This window comes from Agelaius phoeniceus, chromosome 1 (genome assembly GCF_051311805.1).
Source record: "Agelaius phoeniceus isolate bAgePho1 chromosome 1, bAgePho1.hap1, whole genome shotgun sequence".
Lineage (NCBI taxonomy): Eukaryota > Metazoa > Chordata > Aves > Passeriformes > Icteridae > Agelaius > Agelaius phoeniceus.
Genome location: NC_135265.1, coordinates 122,014,505 through 122,041,798, shown reverse-complemented (window position 1 = coordinate 122,041,798; position 27,294 = coordinate 122,014,505). Strand labels below are relative to the sequence as shown.

General features: G+C 40.3%; 1 protein-coding gene across 1 annotated transcript; it reads right to left on the bottom strand.

Moving 5' to 3' along the window:
• On the bottom strand, positions 1-26,220 carry RDH10 (retinol dehydrogenase 10). The gene is made up of 6 exons (XM_054635346.2): positions 25,696-26,220; positions 24,993-25,231; positions 5,257-5,355; positions 3,796-3,941; positions 3,353-3,484; positions 1-1,399 (listed from the first exon to the last, which is right to left on the bottom strand). Exons 1-6 carry the CDS (start codon positions 25,985-25,987, stop codon positions 1,276-1,278), a joined length of 1,032 nt encoding a protein of 343 aa, XP_054491321.1. The 5' UTR covers positions 25,988-26,220; the 3' UTR covers positions 1-1,275.
• Between the last annotated feature and the right edge of the window lie 1,074 nt (positions 26,221-27,294).

Sequence of the window (27,294 nt, the reverse complement as noted above, 5' to 3'; positions counted from 1 at the left end):
TTTTAAGGAAAAGGTGGCTCACTTTAATAACCACAGGCATTGGTCACTATTTAACAAGACATTCTAAAAAAAGTAATCACAATTTTTCTGATAGTAGTTTACAAGTGGATGGTATACATTAAGATACAGAGGTAGAATTTCACTTTTACAATGCTTCACTAATACAGATTACCAAATTCAAGGCACAAAATTGTTCGCTTTACAAAAAATACTGTAAAAATGTCATTTGCTGTTCTACAACGTGAGTACAACTCAAAAAAAATCTTTACACCCTTTCATATTCTGAATGTAGAGTTGCATCAGGCATTATTCTATTTTTCCTTTGCTAATAATTGGCATATGACCAGCACTTACATAAACAGTTTGTATCTCAGCTGAGTTGCTTTGTCTTTTAGGCACAAGTCCAGTTAGAGAATTCAACACAACAGTTTCCTTGGGGGGTGGGGGAACTCTGTCAGAAGTAAGAATGAGGAAGAAGAAATGAAACATGTAGTCCATAATAAATTGGACTCTGACATATAGAGGGAAATGGAACAGAGCATATTTCAAATTAAGTCAACTTGGAAAAAAAGTCAAATGAAATCACTGACTGCATTCCTAAAAAAAACCAGATGCCCAGTACAAGTTTGCTTTGACAGTATGTAAGACATTCATTTGCCTTTGAATTGGCAGAGATTTACAAATTTCTTTTCATCTTTGTTCAAATAGAACACACACAGTTGCAACAAAAGAGAATTACACCACAATTTGGCCATGTGTCCTTTAGAGAACGTGGGTGAACAAGTGAAGAGATGCATTCAGAAATTGTCCTTGAATTTGCTATGAGATCATGAGCAGTAGCTTAAATTGCAAGATTTCCCTCCCTTCCTAAGTAACGTAAGGAAAGTCAAACCACTTCTGAAGCATTCCATCTTCTGGTTGGAGACAGCTCTTAGAAGCCTTAGCAGACTAAGGAAGAGATATCACACAGTGCATCCCTACAACAAGTAGTATGACTAGTTTACTGTACATACAGTGATATTCTAAAGGACAATGGTGGCAGCTACATTGTAAATTCATTTGAGTTACCTATCACATTTCCCAAGTACTCTAGTCAGTTTTATTTACAGTATATAAAAATCCATTGATTTTTAGAGTTCAATACACAGGTTTAGGACCCAAGAGAATGCCACAGTAAGATGTTGACATTTGCATCTGTTAGATGCAAGTGCACTTTGCAATTCAGTCATGTAACATTATTGCATTCACCTATAAATGTTAGTCCATCCAAAAGTGTTAGATTCCATTTTTTGCTTCATTGTTGTTTGTAGCCTGTTTCCGTTGAGCGATGAAAGGATACATACACTTGTCTGCTCCCAAAAATCGATACATGCATACCACTGCTTCAAATGGCAGAATACTGGAAAAAAGAGGTTGTAGATTTGTTAGAAGACAGCATAAGACAAAACCTCTGCTTACATGCACTTTTAAGTACATGTATTTACATGCACTATGCACTTGGTCTCCTTAAAAACAATATAATACCTATTGGAGATTCTTCTTAAAAACTTAAGGGATCTTTATTTCATGGGGATACTTTCAGAGAGAACTGAAATTCTAGAGTCCCAATCATACAGGCAAGCAGAAAGGAGAAAGAAGCTGTTTATTCACATGCTTCCATCTTAGACCAGATTTTCTGTTTCTTCACAAGTGTGATAGCTTGTTTTAAAGAATGGGGGCAGGGGGGATGGGGGGGCAAGAGAATCACAGAAGGCCTGGTAAAAGCAAAGCATCTGCTAAAAGCCACATCAGCAGAGGTCATCAGACATTTAAGATATTCTTTAATGTGGGATTAGTGTTAGTTAATGCCATTCTTTGATCACCAGATGTCTAACAACCTTGATTTATATTCTAAACTCAATCATCCATCCTCAAGAAGAAAGGTCCAAAGTAAAAAGAGCAATTTCCTTCCCCCCCTCCAGATAAAATTCCAAGAGGTGATTATGTGATGGATACCTGGCTACAGATCCTCCCCTTGTTCTCACATGAACAAAATATTGTTTTTATTTCAAGTGTAATACTCAGGGGCTCTAGTGAAAGAATGAAATGGGATTCCTTAGGCCCTGGGAATAGCAGCAGGCACTTGTTCAGTGGCAAGCAGTACAATTCCAGCCATTAGGAGTGATGACCACTGAAGCACCAAGAAGTAGATGTCACTGGTACAGGTGCCTCCAGTGCCAGCAGTACTGCTTGTGCAGTGACTGGAGGGCCTTTGATCTAAAGGCTGCTGCCTGGGGCACAGATTATACAGAAGCTTTGATCTTCCTGTTGGAAGCTGAAGTGTTGAACCAAGAAAACCCAAAGGGCTTTTGATGTGGTGGCTGCTGCTGCTGTAAGGCACCGCCTGTGCAGGAAGCACTGAAGCACCCTCTGAGCTTCTGGGTGAAGGAGTTAGTTCTTAAATATACTGACAATGGCCTTCATTTGGTGTCAGAATAGACACATACATCTCTCTTCCAGGAAAGAGGTGAGCAGTCAATATACCTCTATTTTTTGGTGAGCCTGTCCACCAAGAGATACTTGAGCCAGAGGAGAATAACCACCTTGTAAGTGGAATAAAAAACACCAAGGTGCTCAGTTTCAACCATCACTTGCAGAAAGAAAATAATACAATACTATATTTTATATGTTCCTCCCACACACTTCAGATTTAAAACAAAACACAGATGCCTGTGAAGCTGTTCTCCATAAACTAGAATTCAAGTGATGTTATATCACAGGAATTGAAACAGCTCCTGCATTATCTGGCATCACTGAAATGTTAGCCTGGTTACAGATTAAAACAGTTTTCATTCTCAAACTGCAGTGTGTTAGAATGAAAGAAGTAATTCCTTTAAATAGACCTTTTGCCAAACTTAAGACTCTGAAAATTAGTTCTGAAAGTACCAATTTTCAGTTTATCTACCATATCTGTGCAAGTTCTGAAGAATCTGCAGGTAGGAAGGGCCTCCTCACACACTTGTTCTAGAAACAAGCAGGTAGAGATTCCTCTGCTGAGAGCTGCCTCATGCCCCGTTCCTAAAGAGGAACTCAAACAGTGGAATTAATAGTCTGTTAAAAAGAAAATAGGAATCCAAGGAGGATGGAAGATACAAGAAGGTTAAAACAAAGATGCATAGATACACAGGACCTTGGTTAAATGAAGCTTCCCAAGCAAGCAACCTACAAGCTTGCAAGCCAACAGAGACTTATGAATTCTAGCAAAATAGCACCTATGGCCTGTGTGGGTGGGAGGGTGTTTGTATCATGAAACTGGACATGCTCATGTATTTTGTGGATTGCATTGCCAAATAACTGGCACTTCAGTTCTTACCTTTTCATGAAGGTGACCATGTACATGAGGCGGGGTGTGCAGATCATTGGCTGGTCTGTAAGGATGGCTCTCATAGCCTGTTTCACACAGTATTCAGGTTTCAAGGGTGGAAGGAAAGGCTCAATTTCTTTTCTGGAACATGTGATTAGGACAGATTAATATGACACCCAAAGGACCATAGACCCCAGTGAACAGTTCATTAACTCAATTTCTTTGGAACTTGTTTATATTCACTGTTAAGTTACAAAGACTATAGCTCAAAACTTGCATTGTCTGTGTACAAAAGGACAGAAGACCATGAATTCAGAAAGTCTCTTTTTGAGTCTAACACTAACATATACTAAAGCAGAGATAATATTTAATATTTTTATGGTAACATCTGAGTTACCTTTAAATACTTTTATGGCACTACAAGCACAGAGCAGAAGGAGAATTCTACTCACCTGATCCTGCACCCTCTAAACATTCCTGTATCTACAAGATAAGGGCAGACTAAAGTAGTTTTGATTCCATCCTTTTCAGCAGCCTTCAATTCATGGCTCAAAGACTCATGGAAGCCTACAGCTCCAAATTTGCTGGCACAATAATCCTGTGTTGGCAATAAACAAAGCAGGGAAAAAAAAAAAAAAAAAAAAAAGGACAGATATGAATGATGTTCAAAGCCAGCATACCTGAAGTGATTCTGCACAGATTTTCAAAGCAACAACAAAAGACACCCACTGAATAGAGCACCACATCAACTCATTTATCACTTTACTTTTGAGGTAATTAGCACAGAATCATGAAAGCAGGAAAGCTGAATGTAGGAGGATATTACCTTGGCTTCAAGTCTTTGAATCAGGCAGGCTCACATGACAAGTTACTCCAATTACCAGTTTGCTTAATAATAAATGCTGCAACAAAGGACTGAGATACCTAATACTACCTTGGGGCAGATTTGAAAAAGCTTGAAGAGTTGGCAGGGCATAGGTGTAAAAATCTTAAAAGTGTTATTTTTAAGGTTAGTTTCAACAGAAGATGCAACCAAGATTTGAGTTTTTCTATGAGATGCACAAAAACACTACTGCTGTCTATGCAATAACTTTTTATTGTTGCTGAACTTAGTGTGTTTTCAGTTGGATGTGTCCATCTCTGTTGGTGGTCACACCCAGTTTAGGAAATTCCTTGTAACTTTCTCAAGGCATTAAATAGTCTAAAAAGCCCTAAGTTACACCATCTTCCTTCATTTAGGTTATGAAACACTGCAGTTTAAGGTCCTGGATTGAGCCTTACCTGTATGCAAAGAAGCCTACGCTTATAGGGTAATAAGACTATTATTATTTTAGACACCTTAATTAATTTTCACTAACTGAATGCTTTTTGTTCACACTTGCATTTGTACTAATGACTTTTAAAAATGACAACCTCTAGTCCTAACCTATTTTTATGCACCAGACAAGTCTCACAAACTGGAGTTCTCAAACACCTGCCAGAAGCAGGTGAGCCATACATTCTAGAACTTTTGCTGTCATTTCCCCACAGAAACAAGAAACATTTTACTTTTGAAAGCCCTTGCCTTTGGTTTCAAGCTTAGCACTGAGTATCTTGACAGGAATAGGCTAAATGGCTCCTTTCAAGCTCCTAAATTTATCAGGTAATTCAAAGATAACCTGGCATTCTGAAAGCCCCAGCCATCCTAGGATTTTGCTCTCAGTGCCAACTCCACCATCCAAGTAAATGAATGCAATGCCTGCCCAAGTCCTGTGGCTCCCACTCACAGGGAGCCATGTGTTGATATGGTACTCAGCACCATAATCTCCAAATATCTTTGAAGATTTGACCTTACTTCCTCTAGCTGATAATATTTAAATAACTTATCTTTGGCAAAAAGTGCCAAATTTTTTGTTCATTATAGTCTAACAAACCTCCACTCCAGCAGTACTGAACAGCCCCAAGGAACTTGCAACTGTCACAATGTGTCCATGGTTCATTTCCAGCATCTTGGGAAGGAATGCTTTAGTGGTCTACAAAAAGAAAACAACAAAAAACAAAGTACACATAAGCAACATAAAGAAAAAAAAAACCACTTCATGAACAAGTTACATTAGCAATGAGTTCTCAGAAACTCTCAGTTTATTGTCAAGAATATAGCAATACAATCATTTTACAGGTTTTGAACTTGAGTTTGTCAAAAACGCTAACAGAAAACCTACAGCTTGTTTGTGAATCCAGAGAGCAAGGCAGCAAGGATTATATCTGCAGAAATCCTAAGGTTAAAGGATCAATTGAGCTCAGACATGTTTATTTTACCAGAAGAGACTAGTTATCAGAAGGAGATAATTTGACCTTAAAATGGAAGCCACATTTTTTAAAAAACAGAAAACGAAATGCAAAGTGTTTAATTACACCATCCACCCACATCTCTGTTGAGACCAGTACCAATTATCAGTTCTAATTATTGACAGTGTTTTTTAAGTTAGATATTGCTAATTTTATCCAAGTAATTTATTGCCTTAGGACCTTTATATTAAAAGAAACACTACAGGTGGAGTTTTTGCTGTTGTTACTTTTTACCTACAATAGAGCCAACATCTGCTAGTTTAAATTACTTCCTATCTTTATTAGGATCCATAGCACTGTGTAGCTAAAAAGACAAGATATACATTTGTGTTACTAATTCCTTAAAAGTTTAAAAATAAAATAAACTCAAAGCAAGTCTCAAGATGAAACTTTAATTTTAACCTCCAATTTTTATATTTTGGTTTTAACAAAGTTTGTTTCTGTTTAAAAACCTGAGTCAGAGTTAACACCTTTTAAAATAATTAAGTTTTAAGCAACACACATTGAAGGTACTTGCTGGAAGATCACCCCTACTAGAATACCTATCTTTGTCATCTCTTTTCTGAAGCTGACTCAACACTCCCCCATTACAAATAATTATTAAGCAGGACACCATATTTACAACAAAAATCAATGAAGCAGTAAAATGGTACGTGTAGTTATGATGTACTTCAGCTTTTAGGGTGTCAATGTACTATATGAGACCACTTCTAAATTGCCCAAGAACTTCAGACAATGCTTTTTAATCACAAACATGCCTAGTTAATATGTTAATCTATTAGTGACAGAGCTACTAATCTATTCCAACTCACTCAGTACCATAAATGCTTTATCCTGCCAAAAACCAACTCTTCCCATGTAATTTGTATCCAAACTCGAAGCATGCAAATGCCCCTTAAGTATTTCCTACTCGCTTAATTGTTGGTCTGAGTCTTGTCAGCTGCATTCTTAAAAAGACATGCAAACTACAGCTGAATCCATCTAATTCCATTCTTATGCTGTCTGCATTTTCCAATCACAGACGTCAGGACAGTTTTGCTCTAATGATTTTCACATGTTCTTGTACAACATTTTTGCCTGCAGGTGTTAAATGACTAATCCAGACCTCCTAACACCACACAAAAGAGTGTTTTCACTGGACAGCTGGCAGATGATAGAAGATTAACAGACCTCCTGACTCCTTGCCTTTTCTACTGTTGATTCATACAACTCCTAGATTCTGTCATAACTACGTAACAAAGCTAATTATAAAAAAAATAATCTGAGAGCAAGCTGCCTTGCATTTGTTTCTTTCCTCATGGCAGGGATCTCTAAACCTCTTACATAGAGCCTCTGACAAGAATTCAGTTTGCTGTTAAACTAATCTGTGCCAGGCACACAAAGTTTCAGCCTCTCTTCCCATGTTGCATGGCAACAAAGCCGAGTCATCATCGGGCATGGCCACCCGAAAAAGAGGCTTCGCTTGGACAGCACTGAAGTTTTACAGAGCGCTCTTTATTTGCAGCCTGCCTTGCACACTGCAACACCAATGGTGTGTATGCCAGCCCTGATCCTCTGTGCTATCCCTGTACCACATCCATGCTCCCAGCTCAGTCCTGCTAAACCATTTACTCCACTCCCCAACGTTTGTCAGCTCCATCAGCAGTTTCCACTTATGTCTCAGCTATCTGTCCACATCACATTGGAATGACTGATTGCCACCTCACATTGCCAGAAAGCTTGATAATGCAGACTGAAGCTCTGGCTGCAAACCACAGCAACTACAGAAAAGGGACCTTGAAGCTTGTCTTGGGGTAGAGAAAGAAGGGAAAGAAGTAGTGACAGATTTTTTTCTACCACTTTCAAGGCAGGAGTCAGTATTGTATTCCAAAAGATGAACAGACAAGTGCACCAAGCTATTATCTTTGCTATGGCACTGCTTTTTCTTCCTTTTTTTTTTTTTGTGGTTTTTAAAATGGTGAACTACAACTATGTGTCTTTAAGTGTCTTATGTTTAGCTTGGCCGAGGAAGAGAATTTTCAAAGTCATATATGTATGTATATATAAATATGCAACATAACCAGACTAGTAAATTCCAGAAAGCCCATTCAACTATGCTATACTATGTCAAAACATAAAGATGATAAAAATTGAGTTTTCAGAGCTTGTGGCTAGACTAATCCATTTTCAAACAGATGAAATTGTCACATGAAAAGTACAGCTTGTTGAGGACACTTTTGGGTGATGTCTTCAGCATCTCAAGTGCAGACTTGAACAACTCCCAGCAGCAGAACTACAGTCACGTCATGTAAGTCACCTCTTAAAAGCCATTTATGGCTCAACTGGAAAAAAACCACAGCTCCTCTGCTTTAAAGACAATTAGAAATTCATGGAAATCTTTGCATGGGACCTCAGTGTTGAGACAGCCTGTTCAGAGCAATCCTTATACTTTGCCACGGCACACTATCCCAAAAATCCACTTAAAATCTGAAGCTGAGGGAGTATATAAAGATAGCATAACTATCATATGTAGAAAACTTAGCAGTCCACTACCAGCATCTCCAGTAAATGGATGTTAGAGAAAGTCATCTCAATTGCTGCCATCCTCCAGCCATCTGCAGCAGCTGGGAGTCAGCACTTGAAAACAAGCACTGTCAGAGGCAGACACACCCTACCGGGGGATGCATTTCCAGGCTCAGAGTAAATGCTTGCCCACTGCTCCTCCCATCCTCCTCTCGCTGGGAAAAACAATCCCAAAGTGAAGTTATTCTTTCGTGGTATAAGCAATCCCTAAATAAATCAGTGTTCTTACTGAGCTTCTGGCACCACACACGTCCTTGATCAAAGCAGTTTCCTCCATACTCTGATTCCCAGTTTTTCTACCCGTTACATAAACCAGATCAACCTAGTTTCTTGTTCCTAGTTTCTTTCAGCTTCAACTACATCTGCCTACCAGACCTGAAGTCTTCTGTGTGCTTGTTGTGCTGCTGACAAACTAGTTAAGAGTTTGACTGGTTTTGGGCAAGATGCCTCCTGGGTGGCCTTCCCATCTGGAGTTTGTCTGAACAGGTACACAGACCACATTAGTCTTCTGAGGTGATGCATGGACATGCTAATCCTCCATTAAAAAAAAAAATAAATTAGAAGACACCAAGCAAAAGATAGGTTTTGTCCATGGCATTAGAGGTCATGAACCAGGTCCCCAAAATAATTCAAATCAAGTCAAGTGGTTTAATTGAACTATCTGCCTTCTGGTTTGATCCTCAAAGCTTCAGTTTTACCTCTCACAGCTGCACAGGAAGACATTTAACCAAAACATAGAAGTATTTAAAGTCAGAGCTGGGTCATTTATTCATGACAAACACACCACAGTTTTCAACACTGAGGAGAAACCAGTAAGTAGAATATAGAGGATGAAAGGAATTGTGATGCATCAGGGCGAACAGTCAGGGAAGTTATGCAAGTGTTCAACATTGAGAAATGCAAGTTAAGCATCTTCTTCACCCAAAATTACCTTTTTCTTTTTATAAGGGGAAAAAAACCCCAACAAAAACCAAAATCAAAAAGCAAACCCCAAAAGCACAGTGGGAACATGAATTTTCTAACCTGCAGTATACTTTAGATAGGTAGAAACTAGGTAGGAGAGACAGAATGTATAAAGCTGTTGTGAACAGAGTAGAGCTAGTTTTTCAAACTAGCTCAGCCTTTAAGTTTTTTGGAACCTAGAGATCAATTTCTAATCTTGTGAGCATGTTCCTCTATGCTTTTGAATATACCAATAAGACCAAACTATTCCCAGTAGCTGTAACCAAACTTCTATTTCATGTGCACACAGCTTAAATGACTTATTTCTCACAAGTGTGAAACTGAACAAGCATTTACATGTCACTTCATAGCTTTCGTAATCTGTTCTCAACATTTTGGTTTACGGCAAATTAACTTCTAACAGTCTAGCACTTCTTCCCTCCCCTTCCCCAAATTCTTTAGTTCCATTCTTAATGAAACAAAACTCCAAAGATTGTGAAACACAAAGAGCAGCACAGCTGCAATGTCAAGACAAATTAGTCTAAATACAGCAAATGAGAATATGAAGAAATACTGTGTTTGGGAAAGTGATTTTTTTAATTAAATTTTGGATTAATTATTTTTAAAGAAGAAAGCAAGCATCCACAGAAAACAATGTTAGCTGTATGCAGCTCAAAACAATGGATACTGAATGCAGAAAGCACACCAAAGTAGAAAAGTATGTGCTGCCTCATGTTTAGAGAATTGCCTTTATAGCAAAGAAAGAAATAAACAGGTACCAACACATAAAGTCCTTTAGGTTTCTCTTTTTCAATACAATACATTTCTTCATACTTTCTGCCTTCTCTCAACAGCCTTTCTAAACTATTTTAATGGCACAAACAAGCTGTATTACTGTAAAGTTGAAGTATCTTTATGCCAAAGTCTATGCCAAAGCTCATTTTCCATACAGTGCCTTCAGGTAAGGAGCATGGTTATTCTTTTGAATATCAAAGGAGGTGAGTTTTCACATCACTAGTTATACACAACAGTGGTGTACTGGTATAACAGAGAAAGCATTTTCTCCCAAGCCACAGCTATTCCTGACGGCCAGAGCAACTGCCTAACAGCACAAACGAGTGCACTTTTAGGAAAATGTATTGTTTCATCTTCATATTAAAAACTATTCAGGCAAATCCAAGAAGCAAAATTGGTGTGGTTAGGCAAGGACTCACATTCAGATATCTCTAGGAACTAGGGTATGAGAGACCATAGCAGCCTGCTGCCCCACGTTTGCTAATTTGTTAGTTTAACTAACAGCAACAAGAAAAGTTTTAATCTAAAATACATGTTATATTCTCCTTCTCCTTTAGCATGGACATAGAGTCTTCTTTTCTTCCCATTCTTCTTCACAGCCTACAGCACAGCATTGCAAGTTCTCTTACTCCTGTGAAGGACAGCATGTGGCCACTCCACCCTAGAACCAAATAGAGATTTCCACATGCCCCAGCTCCTTGTTCCATTCCAGTAATTGAGAAGAAGTGCACCCAGGTCCAACAAAAGAGCACCTCTAATTTTTCTGCAGTCCTACCTGTAAGTAGGTTTGTCCAAACTATGTGGTATTGCACTAATGCACCACTATATATGTTGAAAGGGAAAGGAAAGTGCCTGAAAGGCAGAAAACCCCCATGGCAAGCTTATCAGTAAACACACTAAAGTTATTTTCAGCTACAGTCATATAGCCCAACTCCTTTCAGAAGACAGCAACTTTACATACAGTTTATAAACACAGGCTAAAACCTCGCTTACAGGATTACAGGGGAAGTCATCATCAAATGGTTTAAGAAAAGGCCTTGAAAATATACCCTAGAACTCTTTCATAGGAGGATTTATCAAAGTTAGGCATGTAATATCCAAAATGCCTTCTCATGCAGCAAAGTATGAAGTTGCAAGCCTGCCTTTAACCATTTACATTCCTTCTAGCTTTTTTATTTGGTTCCAAAGAGAACTGAGAATAATCACGTGTCATTTGTACAATCATCTCAGTTACTTTTCCCATATAGCCTCCACATCTTTCCTGAATTATCCTTCTACAAGCATCTCTAAAATGTTAGCTTAAGATGGGAATAGTAACTACACTATGACTACATGAAAATAACAAGTAGTGAGTTGAAGACTAGAGACCACACAATACAAAGGATGTGGCTCTGACAGCAACAGGCTGAATACAGCAGGCAGACAGAAGTCTACAACTACTGTTGACCTTGCTAACACAAGGGACCAAAGCTGTACTTTAAAGGACCTCAGATGTCTCTACAGACTGTTTTCAAGAACTGCTGGGCCCCTTCTGGATAATTAGCCACTGTCTAAGTAAATATTTGAATAGCTGTGGAAATTAGAACTATTTTTGTTCTTTGGTTTCTATTCACAAAAAACGATAATGAACTATAGGTCAGAATTACACAGTCTTCCTAAAGTAATGAATTAAAAAATAAAGTCACATTTCTCTGAATTCTTTTATAGGACTACCCAGATTGTTTTGAAGCAAAAAGAATCAGGAGCTTTTGTGTTAAAAGCAAAATAGGAAACTATTCACGGATTGTCCTCAAGTGTGCCTTGCACAGGCCCTGCATTCAGAACAAAAAAGCTAGACCTTCCGATATTTCGTCTCAAAACAAGTCCCTTTGTTATTTATCTCCTGGCAGGCAACACAACCTTTAAGTTCTCACTGAAGGTTTATTTGTCCTTCACATAAAAACCCACTGTTTTGGGGCCACGGGGATTCCTTTAATATTGAACTGCACCAGCAGTTAATGCTTAACATACATGCACAGTAATAATGCTACAACTGCCGTGCAACTGGGAGCCCACGAAAGAACATGACAGACTTAAGCAAAAGTCTATAATGATGATGAGTTGCACAGAAGCAAAGCCACACATACACTCCCCAATACCTTGGATAGCCTACATTAGCAGACAGAGATAAAGCTACTCAGTTTAAGAAGAGAAGGTAATAAAAGAAATACCCTCAAGATGTTAAGTCACAAATGAAAAAGAAACATCAATTCATTTAAAACTTTTTTAAATTTACTGAGAAATAGGCATACTTTTCTTCTCTCCCAACTCTGCATGAAATACTGCATTGAAGTACATGAAGCCTTAGATTAGTAAAAACATAAGCTATTACTTGATTCACTTGGTTTATAATTGATTATTAATTTATGGACGTAATTTTCTCTATCCTCATGACCAATGCACATACACAAAATCCCCTGTTTCTCAACAGACATATCAAATCAGCTGAGAAGCATTAAAGTTGCACAAAACAAGGTTAAATCCTATTTATGGAAGTTTGTAAGTGAGTTTGTTAGTAGAAATAAGCATCTGTCACACCAGTTGCAGAAGAATAACTATGCTACAGCCCACATTTACATTACTACATTGTTTAGCATTTGTATTGTTTAGGGTTCAGTTCCAAAATTTCTCCAGTTTTCAAAGCCAATAGTCACCACTTTTCCTATGAAGAGTTTAGTTATCATAGTGGTTCCTCTTTTACATGGAGCTAACTCACGTTGAGTTTATCAGACAAAAGCTGAAACTGAATTAAATAGTTTCCTTAATCAGAACTTAGTGCCACAAAGCTGTTTACAATGGGTAGACAGTAAAGATAAGATAAGTAATGCTATTAAACAAAAAAAAGCACACAGGAAACTAATACGACTAGTTATCTCTCAAACATTAATCATTGATTTCCACTCTTTACTACTAGAACTAATTATGCTCTGCCTAGGGCAACTGAACATTGCCTGACTAAATTGCCTTTTGTATAGTTTGTTAGCAAGGCTTAGTTGAAAAAGGCTGTGTCTACAGACAGAGGGATATGAAAAATGCCTAGGGAAGGACATTGCAGCAGAAACTTTTATTACTGTTGCCTTGTCACATCACTACATTGTCCCCCCTCCTTCCTTATAAGGACTTAATTTCCTGTGACCTTACCCCACACTGGAGCAGAAAACAGCTTTGCTCTCCCTCTCATCTAAAGTGTTGGTTAAGTACTCAAGAACACTACCTAAGAAAGACAATTCTGACTTCAGAAACTTGCCTCTTGAGCATCAAGGTGGAAAAGGTGTCACTGTAAGCTTTATAGTGCTCTGCCGCTAATCAGACTTCAAGGTCTCTTCAGTAAAGCTTTTCTGCATCCCCCACCACTGCATCAAACTAGAATTTTGGGCACCATAAGCTAGAGCAGGGGTTTAGGTACATAGAACACAGGCAAAAGTAGCCCTAATTTCTCCTAAAGAACACTTTTCACATCTGTTTAGGAGTCACTACTATATATAGTTTCTGGGCATGAAGAAATTGAGGTATTCAAGCTGAACTAGCCTTGTTATCACTATACCAGCAAATGGAATTCGGAGCCTTTATGTTATTGATATCAGTTTCCACCTTTCTGCTCCCAAGAACTTCTGTATTTTTTTTCCAAGAGATTTTAGATTTATCTGCTTTTTTGAATGATTTCCATCCTCAGATGTCAGGCCTGTCCTGCAAAGTGTCCAATCTTTCTAATGTCTATATGCCACCAGTAATTTTTGTGCAAACATCTAGTTGCCTTTAAAGGACATCCTTGTACCTATACAAAACCATAAATGCACACCAACTTGTCCTTGTCCACCTTGCTGATATGGCTTGGCTGATGTGTAAGTGCTTCCAGTGTATGCAGCAGTACACTTCAGTCACTGATTATATATTTGGACTTCTTCCCTCCAGAGTCTGCAAGTCTTTGATTTCATACAGCTACGAGAAACAAAGCACATTCTCACTGGCTGCTGAGAGAGATGGTGAAAATCTCCATCCTTAGAGGAATCAGAAAGCTGTTTGGGCACAAGCCTGGGCAACTGGCTCAGGGTGGCCCAGCTGGAGCAGGGGAGGTGGACCTGATAACCCTCAGAGGCCACTTCCCACCTCAGCCATTCTGTGATTCTCCACTTAAGGACACTAATTCCCTGTTCAACAGCCCGTTCCCTCTTCCTCTCACAGAGGAAGAAGTTCAGAAGCCAGCAGAGACTTTGCACTCTTCATCACTGTTTTAACTGCAAGTTTATCCATGCAGAATCTTAACTAACTGGAAAGGATGCCAACTCCTCTGCTACATCTCTCCTGTATCTCTCTGACAACACTTCTTGCCTGCAATAAATTATCCTGATCTGAAACAGTGTCTGTTCTACTTCCATTTCTCCTTCTCCTTTGCTCGCAAGCCCCTTCTGCTGGAGGGAGGGCCCAATGAAGCAGTGCAGAGCACCCAGCTGAATTTCTTGAGGAAAAAACATATTTAAGCCAAGTTCAGCACATACATGTACCATACTGTTTTCAAAAACTAATTATGTCCCCCTGGCCATCAGAAGTCCTCCAGTAACTACACTACCATGCCAGCTTCTTTAGGACATTCTGAGCCCTCACAAACAATTTTTTGCACTTTGAATTTTAATGGTTTTAAAGCTTGGTCTGACCAATCCAAACATACTGGACTCTTGACAGCTAGCAATGAATAGTGAAAAAAAGCATCTCGGCCTAGAGTCATGTAAAAGTGCAAAACCTAACTTGCCAAAGATGTTTGTTGTAAATGCCAAAGTAATCTAGAAGATGAGACTGAATAATAGAGGTAAGATGGCATAGTAAGAGGGCCATTGTTGGAGGCCCAGGTATGTGTTTAATCCACCTTACACATAAAACAAGCAAGTCTAGACCAAAGTGGAACAAATGTATACCTGCAGACTTCTCCAGACAGCACAAATTTAGGGTGTAACTGAGCACGAGAACCGAAGTTTTCAAAGTACTCACTTGCAAACAGCTGACCTCTTCCCTCCTGGTCAAAGGCATTTTATTAGACAAGCTAATATTTATTCTCCATAAATATTAATCTCATTCTACTCTCAGACTATCATAGCTATCCAACCACAATTACTATTCATTTAAATGAAGTATTACACAGTTGACAGCCACTGAAAAGTAAGATGCATCTTAGAAAGTGAATCCTTCTGCTCAAATCTGCCAGGTCAGTATTTGAGCTTTCTATAGAGCCATGACTAACAAAGAGCTCCAATGTGGCTGTGACAGCACAGATACACTCCTGCAAATTCAGGAATTTAAATTACAGTCTGAGTAGGCAGCAGCACCAACCTTGTATTCTTCCACAGGCAGATCTATCAGTAAAGATGACCTAAAAATAGGTTTATTGAAATGTCAAATTTGAAATTACTTTAGAGTTTTCTACTCAAGTAAAACAGGAAGTTAACACTTACTCCCTTCCACAAAAGGTAGCTTAAGCCCTGCTGAAGTCAAGTGACTAGAAATTCTACTTTGTTTATATACTGACAAATGGCTGTGTCAAAGGATTTGTGGCGTTTCAGAGCTATGTTGACATTAGTGTAACAAACACATTAGTTCCTCACCTTCATTAGCACAAGTTTGCAGCAAATGTCCAACCATTTGGAGAGCAGTTATTTATTGCCAGCTATTTGATAATCTTGACAAAAATGAAAACATGCCCCTATGAGTCTGCGAAAAATCCACATAACAAATTAATTTTAGAAAAAGCTATTAGATAAGAGCTCAGAATATTTTGTTCAGTGAACAAGAACAGAATCCAACTTTTAAATCCACGTTTTTCTCCAGCTTGCCATAAGCTTAGTCATCTTCTGGACTATTTAGTAAAGCTTGGTATTTTAGTCTACAGGTTTCCAAAACATTACTAGAGAACAGTATTGTCAGAACCACTTACGGAAAATATGAAGTCATCATTCATGTTTTATGATTTATGTAGCAGGTTTTTTAAGAAGTGGCTAAGCAGAAAGGGACTGCTATATTTTATAGATACCTTAAGGCCAGTACCTCTGTAACAATGCAATTCCTAGAGTACTTGCAGGCAGATGAAAGCTGAGTCACCTTACTCATCCTGCCCAACTCAGTCCCCAAGTCATTGTTTTGAATAATTTCCTTCATAACAAGGAAAGTGATTATGCTACAACTGAGCATCTCACAAGAGGAACAAGACCAGAAGGAAAGTTCCTCTTTCTACATAGCAGTCTTACTTAGTGGAAACAGAAAACTAGGGAAGATGAGATTTAACTAGAGATTTAACTTCAGTGTTTCTTCAGGAAACAGTAAGACCTTAAAAGACTATGACTTCCTACAAAGTAACTCACTGAATGAGAAGTGCATTTCTAAAATGCATGAAGCTTCTAGGTTTTTAAAACCCAGGTGTTTATGTTTTGTACTTCTCCCCACCCTTCCACAAAAGGGTGTACAGAAAATAAACAGTCTCAGCAGGTAAATTTTTGCTTCATAAGCCAACAAAGGATAAAATGATCAAAAGACTCCAGCTAATACAGTAACTAATGCAATTTTCAAAGATTTTGCTTGCACAGGCATTTTAAACAAACATTAGCAAACTACTCACTTTCTTAGGGGGTGAGTCTTCAGAGAGAGAAATACTTCCTTTGCATGTCTGTGGAAACTATGCTTATTTCCCACAAGCTGAAACATGGCTCAAGCCTGGGTTTTTTTTCCACATTCTGTGTTAGTCAAACTGATTTCCAGGGAAGTTAAACAGTGCAGTAGGCACAGAGATCACAGCAATCATAGTATTGTTTCAAGGTAAATAAGCTAAAGCTGTTAACACAACATTACCTGATGTGTACAGAAAACTAGTTTACCTTTATCTAAGGGTTTTTAACAGTTGTAATTAAAATACTACCATCTCTTTTGAAGTCAAGTCATTATATTCAGACTGTTATGCCAGAGGATGATTTGTTATGGCCTGGAATCATTCATGACTACTTATTTAGAGGATGTAAATTGTACTAAAAAAAAAAAAAGGCCCAAGAATGAGGCTTCACTAGGATAATCACAGAGGCCCTGTTCAGCTATGTGGTTTTATCCTATTCCTCTTCACCATTTCCCCCACACATTGGCTACTCCAAGTCTGAAATGCTGATGAGGTTATTCTAGCCTTCAAACAGAAAAATGAATCAATTTGGGCAAGAAAATTAGCAGCTTTCCTCCCTGCCCCACAGACAAGTTAGTGAGCTGAACCAGCTCACCCTAACACCAGCTGAATATAAAAACTAGTGCAAGGTAAGATACAGATTCAAGGGATGGTCCCACAAGACAGACTACCACCATTAAGCTGCCTTGTAGTTTCATCCTAGATCAACAGGAATTTTGGACAAGTTACTTTTAAACACACACTTGTGAGCTTTTTCAAAACAATGCTGAAAGGGGGAGTGCTTGAGAAGCTATCACACAAGTTCAAACAGATGGCAGAAGCAACCAGCACCAGGGCACATTTAGGTGCAGAATTCAACAGCCAAACAAACTTGAATTTCAAAAGGCTCACACTAAGTCAGCCACCTCAGCTCCACAGCTGTTCCAGCATATCTTGGCCTACCATGCCCTCCCATCCCAGTTGTGACAACTCACTCATGTTAAGTGTTAATTTGACTGACATATAAATCATTTTACTAATATAATTATTTACAAGAACAGAGTGTTCATTCAAAAGTTTAAGCACAGATGTAAATCTCCCCCCATTTGTGACATATCTGCTTTCAAACTAAACGCTCAACCCCCAAGATTCTATGAATCTCAAAGTCTATGCCTACTCACCTATACTGTAACTGCATTTTGAAAGACTGAAAGACTAATTTTTAGCAGATGAAGAAGCCTAAGACCACAGGTAAAAGCACATAGCATCACATGCAAATCAGCTTCAGCTTGCCTTTCCAGGAAGACATCTGCCATTTTTCACAAAAGACAGAGAGGTATCAGTAACTCAGTTTTGCCATCAGTGTCAACAGCCAGAAACCTCAAAGGTCAAAGGGAGCAAGGCTTATCAAGTGAGTGAGGCACTGGCTTTTACATACAGAGAATTGTGGAAAGATTTAGTACTAGAGTACATAACAAAATCCTTCCCTCCCCACAGAAAAACCCCGGATGCGAAATCAAAGCATGAGAAGCATTGGGAGAGAGTAATAGCTCACAGCTGATAAGGATAAAAGTAGAAAAGATTTAAGAAGTGCAGTGCTAAAATGACAGAGATGGTGCTAGAAAACATAACATTCATCTTTCCTCAGCCTGTCTAGTCAGAGTAATTGATGACACTGAGAGCTATGAAAAAGGATTGCTTACCCACACAGATCAGTTAAGAAAGGTCTTAGGCAGTGCTGCAAACACTGGGTTACCAGGACACTTGGCTGCATCATAATTAGGATTGCTTTTCCCCACCACTGAGCACACGAACACAGCTGTCTTCTCCAATTCTGCTACAGTCACTTGGTTATTACAGGAAGTTAATAACATAATGACAAAATTAACTTAGCCAGTTTTCATAAAATAAAGGTGGATGTTACCTGTGGATGGAAGAATATGGAACTTTAAACTCCATTGCCCTCCTAACCTCTACAGGACAAGAAAGGCATACACATGGCCTTTTAGATGAGTATTTCAGTGAAACATTGAAGAGCTGCTCTCTCCACTTGTAACAAGGTTAGGCACCACACTGGCAAAGACCATTGTCACATTCAAGGTTTTCCTGTCTCCCCACATCCTTCACAAGTAACTGCATAATTGCAGACCAAAGCCAGGTCAGAGGTTTTTGCTTATTCAGCTGACCTACTGTGTTCCATAAGAAGGAGGAATATAACCATCACACGGATCACTCATCCAGGACCATGCCTTCAGAGAAGATCAGCAATCCTGAAAACATTCACACAGTTTGCTGACAAGTCTCCAAGCCTCAGAAAAAGTCACAGGAGACTAAAGAGTGAGATTTTCCCAAGTGTCTTACCTCTGCAAACTATACTGCAACTCCAGCTTCATTTTAGATGGATGTAGAATTGCGAGCCACCTAATTATTAATACTTCAGATATGTTTCAAGTAGTCTTGGCATGGTCTCTTCAGGACAACTTTCCCTTTCCTTAAGTGAATTTTCACAATGATTTTCTGTGAAACATTATGGTTTTCACCTAAATTCTTCAAGCTTTATACAGTTTAGTGAATGGAAATAAATGGCTGATCACACCTTCTGCTACCATCTTGGACACCAATCTACAGGCAACAAATAATCCACAGGTCACAATCTGAGAATCTCTACTTTCTGTTTCTTGAGACTCTAAGATCCGAGCACCTTTCAAATGGTGCAGCAAATTAAATTCCAAAGTATGTCTGAGAGAAGCTGTCACAAAAGCTTAGGTGTAACTGAAGCAGTTCAAGGAAAACATTATGGAAGGTGATTTTAGAGCTGTTAACTGACTGGAATGAAAATCAAGCACTGTACATCATCAGTGAGAGGGAAGGGAAATGCACAAATTCAGCTGTCATTTGAACAAAAGAAATCAGCATTCTCCATCACACAAGGAAGATGCTCTAGAACAGAAAGTATATGTAGGAAGGCTGGTGTTGTAACACATTCAAAAAATCTTCAATATGATTTTCCCACAGCCCTGAGTGTTGCTAACTAACCAAGAGTGCTGTAATTTATTCTCCTCACACTCCTTGATATGTAACTACTTATTTATCATCAAGATACAGTAGACAATGAAGAACCAGGACAGAACATATGCAATAGCCCTTAGGGAACAGAGCTGAGAAACACGTGGAACAACTACAGTTTGGTGGGCAGCACTGTGGAATCCCAATTATAGATGCTCAAACTCATGATTCCCACACAAGGCAAATGAAGAGGCGTTTTGCATAAGACTAAGACCTACCTAGCACCCCATCCCTACACGCTCAGTTATGTGTGTTGACTCTTCAGATGAGTACATTGCCAAAAGATTCATTTTTATCCTCTTCCATTACTATTCTGAAACTGGTGTAAGAGTGGTGCTATGGTCAAAGCTCAAACATACAGGCACCTAATTAAAGGGTCTGGGTTGGTATCTGCATCAAAAAAGAAAACTTAAAAAAAAAACAAACATGAATGCTTTTTAACTGATCACTATACGTAAAACATGATTACAAAGCTAAGATACAGATACACACAAATTCCAAGATACAGGCTATAAAATTAAAGACTGCATGATGGTAACTGACATCTGTGCTTGACACAATGCTAGTCCTCATAGACCATAAAGTAAACCCATGAAGAAAGCTCTGAACCAATAGCACTGTGCCCATTTTAACTCCAGAAATATATATCCACCCCTTTATTTTCCAAAATTTGTGCTAAGTACACTGCTTTATAAAATGGCAAAGTGTAGTTTTCTAGGGCCTGCATCTGGAAGATAGTATTTTCTCATTTGATAGATTCCCTCTCTTTTTTTGAGAAATGAACCCAGAAAGAGATGAACAGCAGAACCATACCAAAGCACTTACAAGTTTTAAGTATGACTAATACGACTATTTCCATAGCTAAGAGTATGATTGCTTTTTCCTTCATACTCACTACCCAGCATGCTACCACAGTATATGAAACACATGTGCTGTCCAGGGTAATTTACTGGTGGCATGGAGTTGGAATAATTGAGCAAGGGAAGAGCTAGTTTTGATGATACTTTTTGGATCACATACAAATGTTTTGCTTGAACTTGATCCGGCTCATTTTTCAAAGAAACAAGTCAAGAACATGTAGATTAAACTTTGTAAGTGAACTTGAGCATCTTGGGGTACATCATTAAAAAGAAAAAAAAACCAAACAATTTAAGCTAACTTCACTCATCTGAAATACTAAATATAGCTGGGTGGCCTGTTAGTGGAATATTCTGTCTATATTTGATTATCAGTGCTAGAATCCTAAATTTGATAGCAAGAACTAAAAATCATGCTAAGAGGCCAAAAGACTTATCAGGCTATAGATCCAAATATCATAAGCTGCATTTTCTTCCATAGAAGATTGCATCCACACTATGTGTAATACTTCTGTATTTGAACTAAACAAACTTATAGGCATAAGTGAGCTTTATTTAACACCAGGGAGCTTGAAGAGAAGACAACAATACATAAATACTGATACATTATAGATAACTATAGCCCCTCCAAGGCTTTAGCAATCCTGTCAGTCTAATGAGAGTGATAAGTACAGCAGCTGCATCAATGGGCATTTGATTTAGTAACTCTGCATTAACCATCTTCCCAAGGTATATTTAAATTTTAGAGGTTTTCATGAATGCCCTAAACACCTTAGTACTGTTTCCCTCTCAAATCAGTATTTATCTCTCCCCACCAATGTCAGACCATCTGAAAATTACTTCAATTCCTACAGAAATGCCAGCATATCTTAAAAAAAAATCAAGCAGCTGTAAATAAATGAAAAAAAAAAAAAAACAACAACCCAGACTAAGAAAGCAGTACACAAGGCTTTAAACTCTGGGTCCTAGTCACTCCCTATATGGATTTCTCTTTTTTTTTTTTTTTTAATATGACAGAGCTGGAGCAGAATGCTTTTGCTTCCCCCTTATGGTAAGTTGAAGAGAACTCTAGGAGGAAAGCTTTAAGCTGAAATATTTGAAGTATCCCAATGACAGGGAGACACAGATCAATGATCTCTTTAGAGCTGAATACTGAAGACCTGTTGTACAGAAGGATCTTCATGTCACAGAATTTCAGAACCTGCTCATCACCCTGCACTGGCCCTTCCCCAGCAACCAAAACTAGAAGGATTGCCCAGGTATTATAGTGATGCCCAATATTAATATTTACTTATCCAGCAATAGATTATTTTTCCAGAAGAAGTGTTAGAGTAGGTACAAGACTCTCAAATTGTCCCAAAATTAAGAGTTTGTGGTTTTATTTGATATGGTGCCATTCTCTAAACCACAGTATTTTTGATACTTAAGCTTTATTGTAAAACTACAAGAAAAAAGTCCAATTCCTATATTTACTAAAATCTGATTTAGCAACAGCTTCAAGTTATATTGTGACAACATTTTTGAAATTTGCATCCCGACACATCATAGAAAGAAAATTTCCTAGTCTGTAGAAATTCAGTTTTAATAATTGACAAGTGCAGCCAAGTAAGTTATTGTTCTTGCAACAGACTGGCAGGAAAGATAGTGTTACACTCCTGCTACAATTTTATGCATCTGCAAATTATAGTAAACCAGAGCTGGCTTATTTCAAACCAGGAATGGATTTTGTCCCTATGTTTTCAATATCAGAAGCATTCAAGTTATCACAGCATGAAATAACAGGTTTTTAATACTGCAGTGGATTTTATGCTGTGGAAATTGCTACATGATGCAGTGGTGACATTTTTATATAGAACACTCATAGGAAGGATTACACAAATCATGCATGTCAGCAAAATGGAAAGCATCTGTTTAGGCTGCTGCATGCTGCTAAGGCTCTCTGGACTGCCAGTTTGTGATATGGTACACAGCCCAGTTGGAGTCACAGCAGCAAAACGGTGACAGATTTTCATGTCACTGCCTACTGCAGAAGTTGGGCAGCCTTCTGATGGTAGCTGCTAGCATAAAAGCAAGATCAGATCACCTGCATTCTGCATGGAGAACAGGCAATTAATGTGATGTCAAATGTTTTGAGGGACAGTACTAGAGCCTTATTTTCAGTTTTTATGTAGAAACACATCAAGGCTTGATTAATGATCAAGGGATGAAAAAGAATTTCCCCCGAACCACATTAAAAAAAAAACCAAACAAAATACACAAACACCAAAACCCCAGAAAGTACAGACACTTAACTACTGAAGCAATATAACATGCAAGATGTCTTTACAAAATCCACTTACAGTTTTTTGGACTAAACACCCTGCAAGAATACTTAAAAGCCTACATAATGCTCCAGAGTATTAGCTTTGCTTTTGGACCACCAGTTTAGCTGACACGGAAAAGACTAGCTGTATAAGACTTCACACATCTAGACACATTGTTCTATTTAAGTCAGCATTGACTTGCATCAAAAAAGTTGGCTTCAAATCAGCTGATTCAGATGATATCTTATGAATTAAGTAGTATTACTTTCAACAGAAGTCCACCCAGTATTGGTCAAGCCAATCTTTTCTGGGACCATGAAGGGGAATACAAGGAAAAGAGCTTTGCCAACAGAGGAAAAAAAAAAAAAGAAAAAAGAAAATAAAAGCAAAGCAGGACACAGAATCTACAGGAAGTTTACATATGAACAGATCCTCAATTAAATCTAAAGGGTGTTGACTACTCCTTTAAAACTTAAGCCAAAATCTCAAGTTCCGCAGTCCAGACATAGCTATACCTTCTTGGAGTATTTTTTTTTAAGCCACTTTACACTAACATTTAGAGCTAGATGAATGGAACTGTTATGGAAACCCAATCATAGCAATACTAGAATCTAAGTTTAGTTTTCTATTACTGTAAGAGACTCAGAACACACAGAGTGCTTTAAAAAGGTCTCTGAAACTGTTATAAATAAGTGTATGACTTAGGCCTGAAGGAAGAACAGCTGGAGAATTTAGGATCCTCCCATATTTTAACTCATGGTGATGTCATAATTTAGAGTTCTTGGAAACTGTCAATTCAACATTTAAGCCACATCAATAACAGTCATTAAATCTACTACACATCTCTATTGGCTTAAGCACCAATTTAACTTTCATTAAGGGGAACACACAGAACTCTTAATTATAAGAAGTCACATAAGCATTTTCAGAACTTCTCAGATTGCTTTAAAATATATACTTTGAGACTTTAAAAGAGCTTCTAAACATACTATCTTCCGTGCACTCTCTGCAAGCTTTACAATATATTGGAAAGAGACTGCTCTGCCATTAAGTGTTTCACAGTGCAGATTTGAAGGGGCTCCTTTAGGGTTATGAAACAGCATTTCATTTCCATGTTAAAAAGTTGGCTTGGGAGGGCCTTCTAAGTTTTGAAGATGAGGCACTTTATAAAGTTGTATTATGAAAAACCTTCTTTGACTGATCTTACCTTAAGTCAAAGTATATTTCAGATTGCCTAATCCTTTCATTGTTATGCAAGTGTATTTCATAACCTTATTTGAGGAATCAAAGAACAGTTTTATTACTAACAATGGTCTCAGTCTGACAGCTAATGCTAACCCAAGTGTGCATCATGCCCTCCTTCAACACTCCAATTTATGTAACTCCACACCACTATGGGTCTAAAAATAAACCACATGGGAAAACAAGGTTTAGATGGACAAAAAGAATAAGACCACATACTTGCTCTCCTTAATTAGCACCTGCTAGTTGTGGAGACAATACCATCCCAGAAACCACAGTTAAGATTTTCTTACTTCTACAGGCAGCCTCCAGAGAAAGCTATGAGGACAAATACACAGGATTCCTGAAAAAGTGTTCCTGGCTTGATTCCTTGAGAAATCTTTTTTGCTTTTCCTCCCAGCCTTCAAAAGGAACAATTTGCCTCCAAGGCAATTCAAACAACATTTTCAAGGGATTTTAAAGATTTTTCTCTAGAAATGTGCAAGTTTGCTATTGTAATCATTATTAAAAGAGTATATTAAAGTTGCTAATGTGCTGGCAGAAGAGTATGTGAGGAAAGAAGCCATTCATTAACAGTAACAACCTTTAAGCCGATTCTGAGATTATTGCTTGTAAGGATTTAATAACCAAAGCTACAGAAATGGCCACAAGACTTAGAACTCTGGATTCTAGGAGGATACAGCTGATTTAAAACTATTTGTTAGCAATCTTAATACCAGCATTCCGTTAAACAGAACAGTCAGCTCAAAACAAGAAATACCCAAAGCAGTGATCCTACAAGTGAAAAAGAACAAGTGCAAACCTCAAGGAGACAGGAGTTCTGCAACAGCAGCTCGTTTCCCAAAATTAATTACCAAAAAGGGCAGTAGAAAGGAGTTTATAGTTACCCAGAAGTGTGCATGACAGTTAACCATCATGGTCCTCTCAATAAGCTCATCAGGACACTCCAGAAGATGGTGCCCGGAGACCACACCAGCATTGTTAACCAGGACAGACACCTCGCCAACCTCCTTGCGGACCCTCTCAGCTGTCAAGTAGACATTCTCTCTTTTGCCTACATCACAGGTGTACGTGTAAACCTGCAAGTTGCAATGGGGCAGCACATCTTTCTCTCCATCTCCAGCCACTAAAAAACACAGATAAGAGAACAGAAGGGGTGGGGGGCAATAAAGTTCTTGCTCATATTTTGACATTCAAACAAGTAGCTCAAGCAGAGACAACAAATACAATTTCAAACCACCAAAACTTCTATTTACTTTGGTGTCATTGCAGTACACCAGGAGTCAGCTATTTACTATCGCTGCTACGTGTTTCAGGAAAAGCCGCAGGTTTTAAAGCAGCCGCCGGAGTCCGGGGCTCCGCGAAGCAGAGGCTCACCGCGGCAGGCACAGGGCCGGCTCCGGCTGGCAGAAACGCCGTCGGGGCGTCTGATACTCTTGCGCCCGGCGGTCTCCAGCGGAGCCGCTCTCAGGGCCGGCCGCAGGTGAGCGCTGCTCCGGGCTGGAGCCGCCGGGCGCGCAGCCCCAGCTCCCTCTGCCCCGGGCCGGGCAGGTGAGCGGCGGGGACAGCGCGGGGAGCCCCGCCGCTTACCTCCGGGGGCGGCAGCGGCCGCCTGCTCGGCCATCTCCCGGTAGATGTGCCGCACCATGCCCGCCGTCTCCTCGTTGCTCTGCGTGTTGATGTCCCACAGCACCAGAAGCGCCCGGCGCCGGGCGAACTCCAGGGCGAAGAGGCGGCCCAGGCCGCTGCCCGCCCCGGTGATCAGGCACACCTGCCCAGCCACACTTTTCTCTTTGGGCCGCACCAGCCACTTGGCCGCGGCCAGCACGAACGCCCACAGCACTCGGAAAGTCACCACGAAGAACTCCAGCAGGATGTTCATGCTGCCGGACCGCGGGGCCGGCGGCACGGAGCCTGCTCGCCGCCCGGCTCCCCGACCTGGAGCCGCCGCTGCCCGGGACCGCCCGCCACGGGCACCGAGGGAGGCTCCGCTCACGGGGGTCCCGCCGCCGAGCTCCCCCGCTCCGTGCCGCTCGCCCCCGCAGCCCCACGCCCCGCCTCAGTCACACACGCCGAGGACGGAGGACGGAGCCCGGACACGACTCTGCCCGCCTGCCCTCCACCTCCCCGTCCTGCCCCGTCCCGCCCGCGGCCCCGCTACTGGCAGTGAACATCTTGCTCGCTCGGCCCCTCTATATAGGGCGGACCGGGCGGCCGGGCCCCTCCCCCGGGCCGGCCCATCCCGCCCCGCATTCCCGGGACCCCCCGCCCCCGCCCCGCTCCGCCCCGCCGCCGGGGGAGGTCCCCGACGGGAACGGGGACGGGACGGCCGGTGGTTTGCACTGCTCGGGGCGGGAGTCCCGGCGGCTCCAGCTCGCCCCTGTCCGCCCTCGGACTACAAGTCCCGGGATGCGCTGCGCCTCGCCGGAGCGCCATCTCGGGTGCGGTGCCGCAGCGCGGGTGAGAGGAACGCGCACGGGCGCTGAAGGTTCGTGCTCGGGGCTAGAGACGCAGGGAAGCTGGAAGCCCACAGGAATCACCGGGCCACCACAGGATGCACGATGCCCGCGTGCCTGGGGATCCTCTGCTGAGCTGTGAGAAACCGCTCAGGAAAACCTTCATGGCTTCTTGGTCTGTCAGCCAAGTACAGAGGTCACTGATATCGCACCCGCCACTGACTGAAATAGGAGCTCACAGGTGCCAGCACACGGAAAGTATTTTCTTTGGTGCGATAACAGCGGCCGCTCCCTGTAGCTGGGCACCCTGCGGCCACCCGGCGCCGGAGCATCCCGCTCCTCCATTTGCCAGTTCCAAAGGATGAGGACCAGAGCGTGCCCTTGCGATTTCCCACACATGGGTGTGCAGGACTCATCCCACTGCCTCTGCTCGCCTGCAGCCGTGTGCCTTAAGTGCGCGACGCTGCGCTTTCTTCCCTGTGTAGCCGCCAGTTTTCAGAAAAGTTGTGGGAACTTTGGGAACGCTGCCTCTCGGATTGAGCACAAATTCGAGTTCAAAAGTTTCGGAAGAAAGTGCAGACAACCGCTTAAGTAAATATTGCAGGTGGTTTTGCGCGCTGATTTTAATCCACACCCTTTATAATACTGCTAATGAGATCAAGTAATACAAACGTCTGTATTAGCACAAAATAACACTATAGTAAAAAAATGTAACTAGGATCCAAAGCACTCT

Bases quoted from the DNA above. Each gene is read 5' to 3' on its own strand.
- RDH10 (XM_054635346.2), bottom strand. From the start codon at position 25,987: ATGAACATCCTGCTGGAGTTCTTCGTGGTGACTTTCCGAGTGCTGTGG. The intron at 25,232-25,695 runs GTAAGCGGCGGG...TGTGTTTTTTAG, and splicing joins GGCCGCTGCCGCCCCCGGAG to TGGCTGGAGATGGAGAGAAA. The intron at 1,400-3,352 runs GTAAGAACTGAA...TCTTTTTTCCAG, and splicing joins ATGGTCACCTTCATGAAAAG to TATTCTGCCATTTGAAGCAG.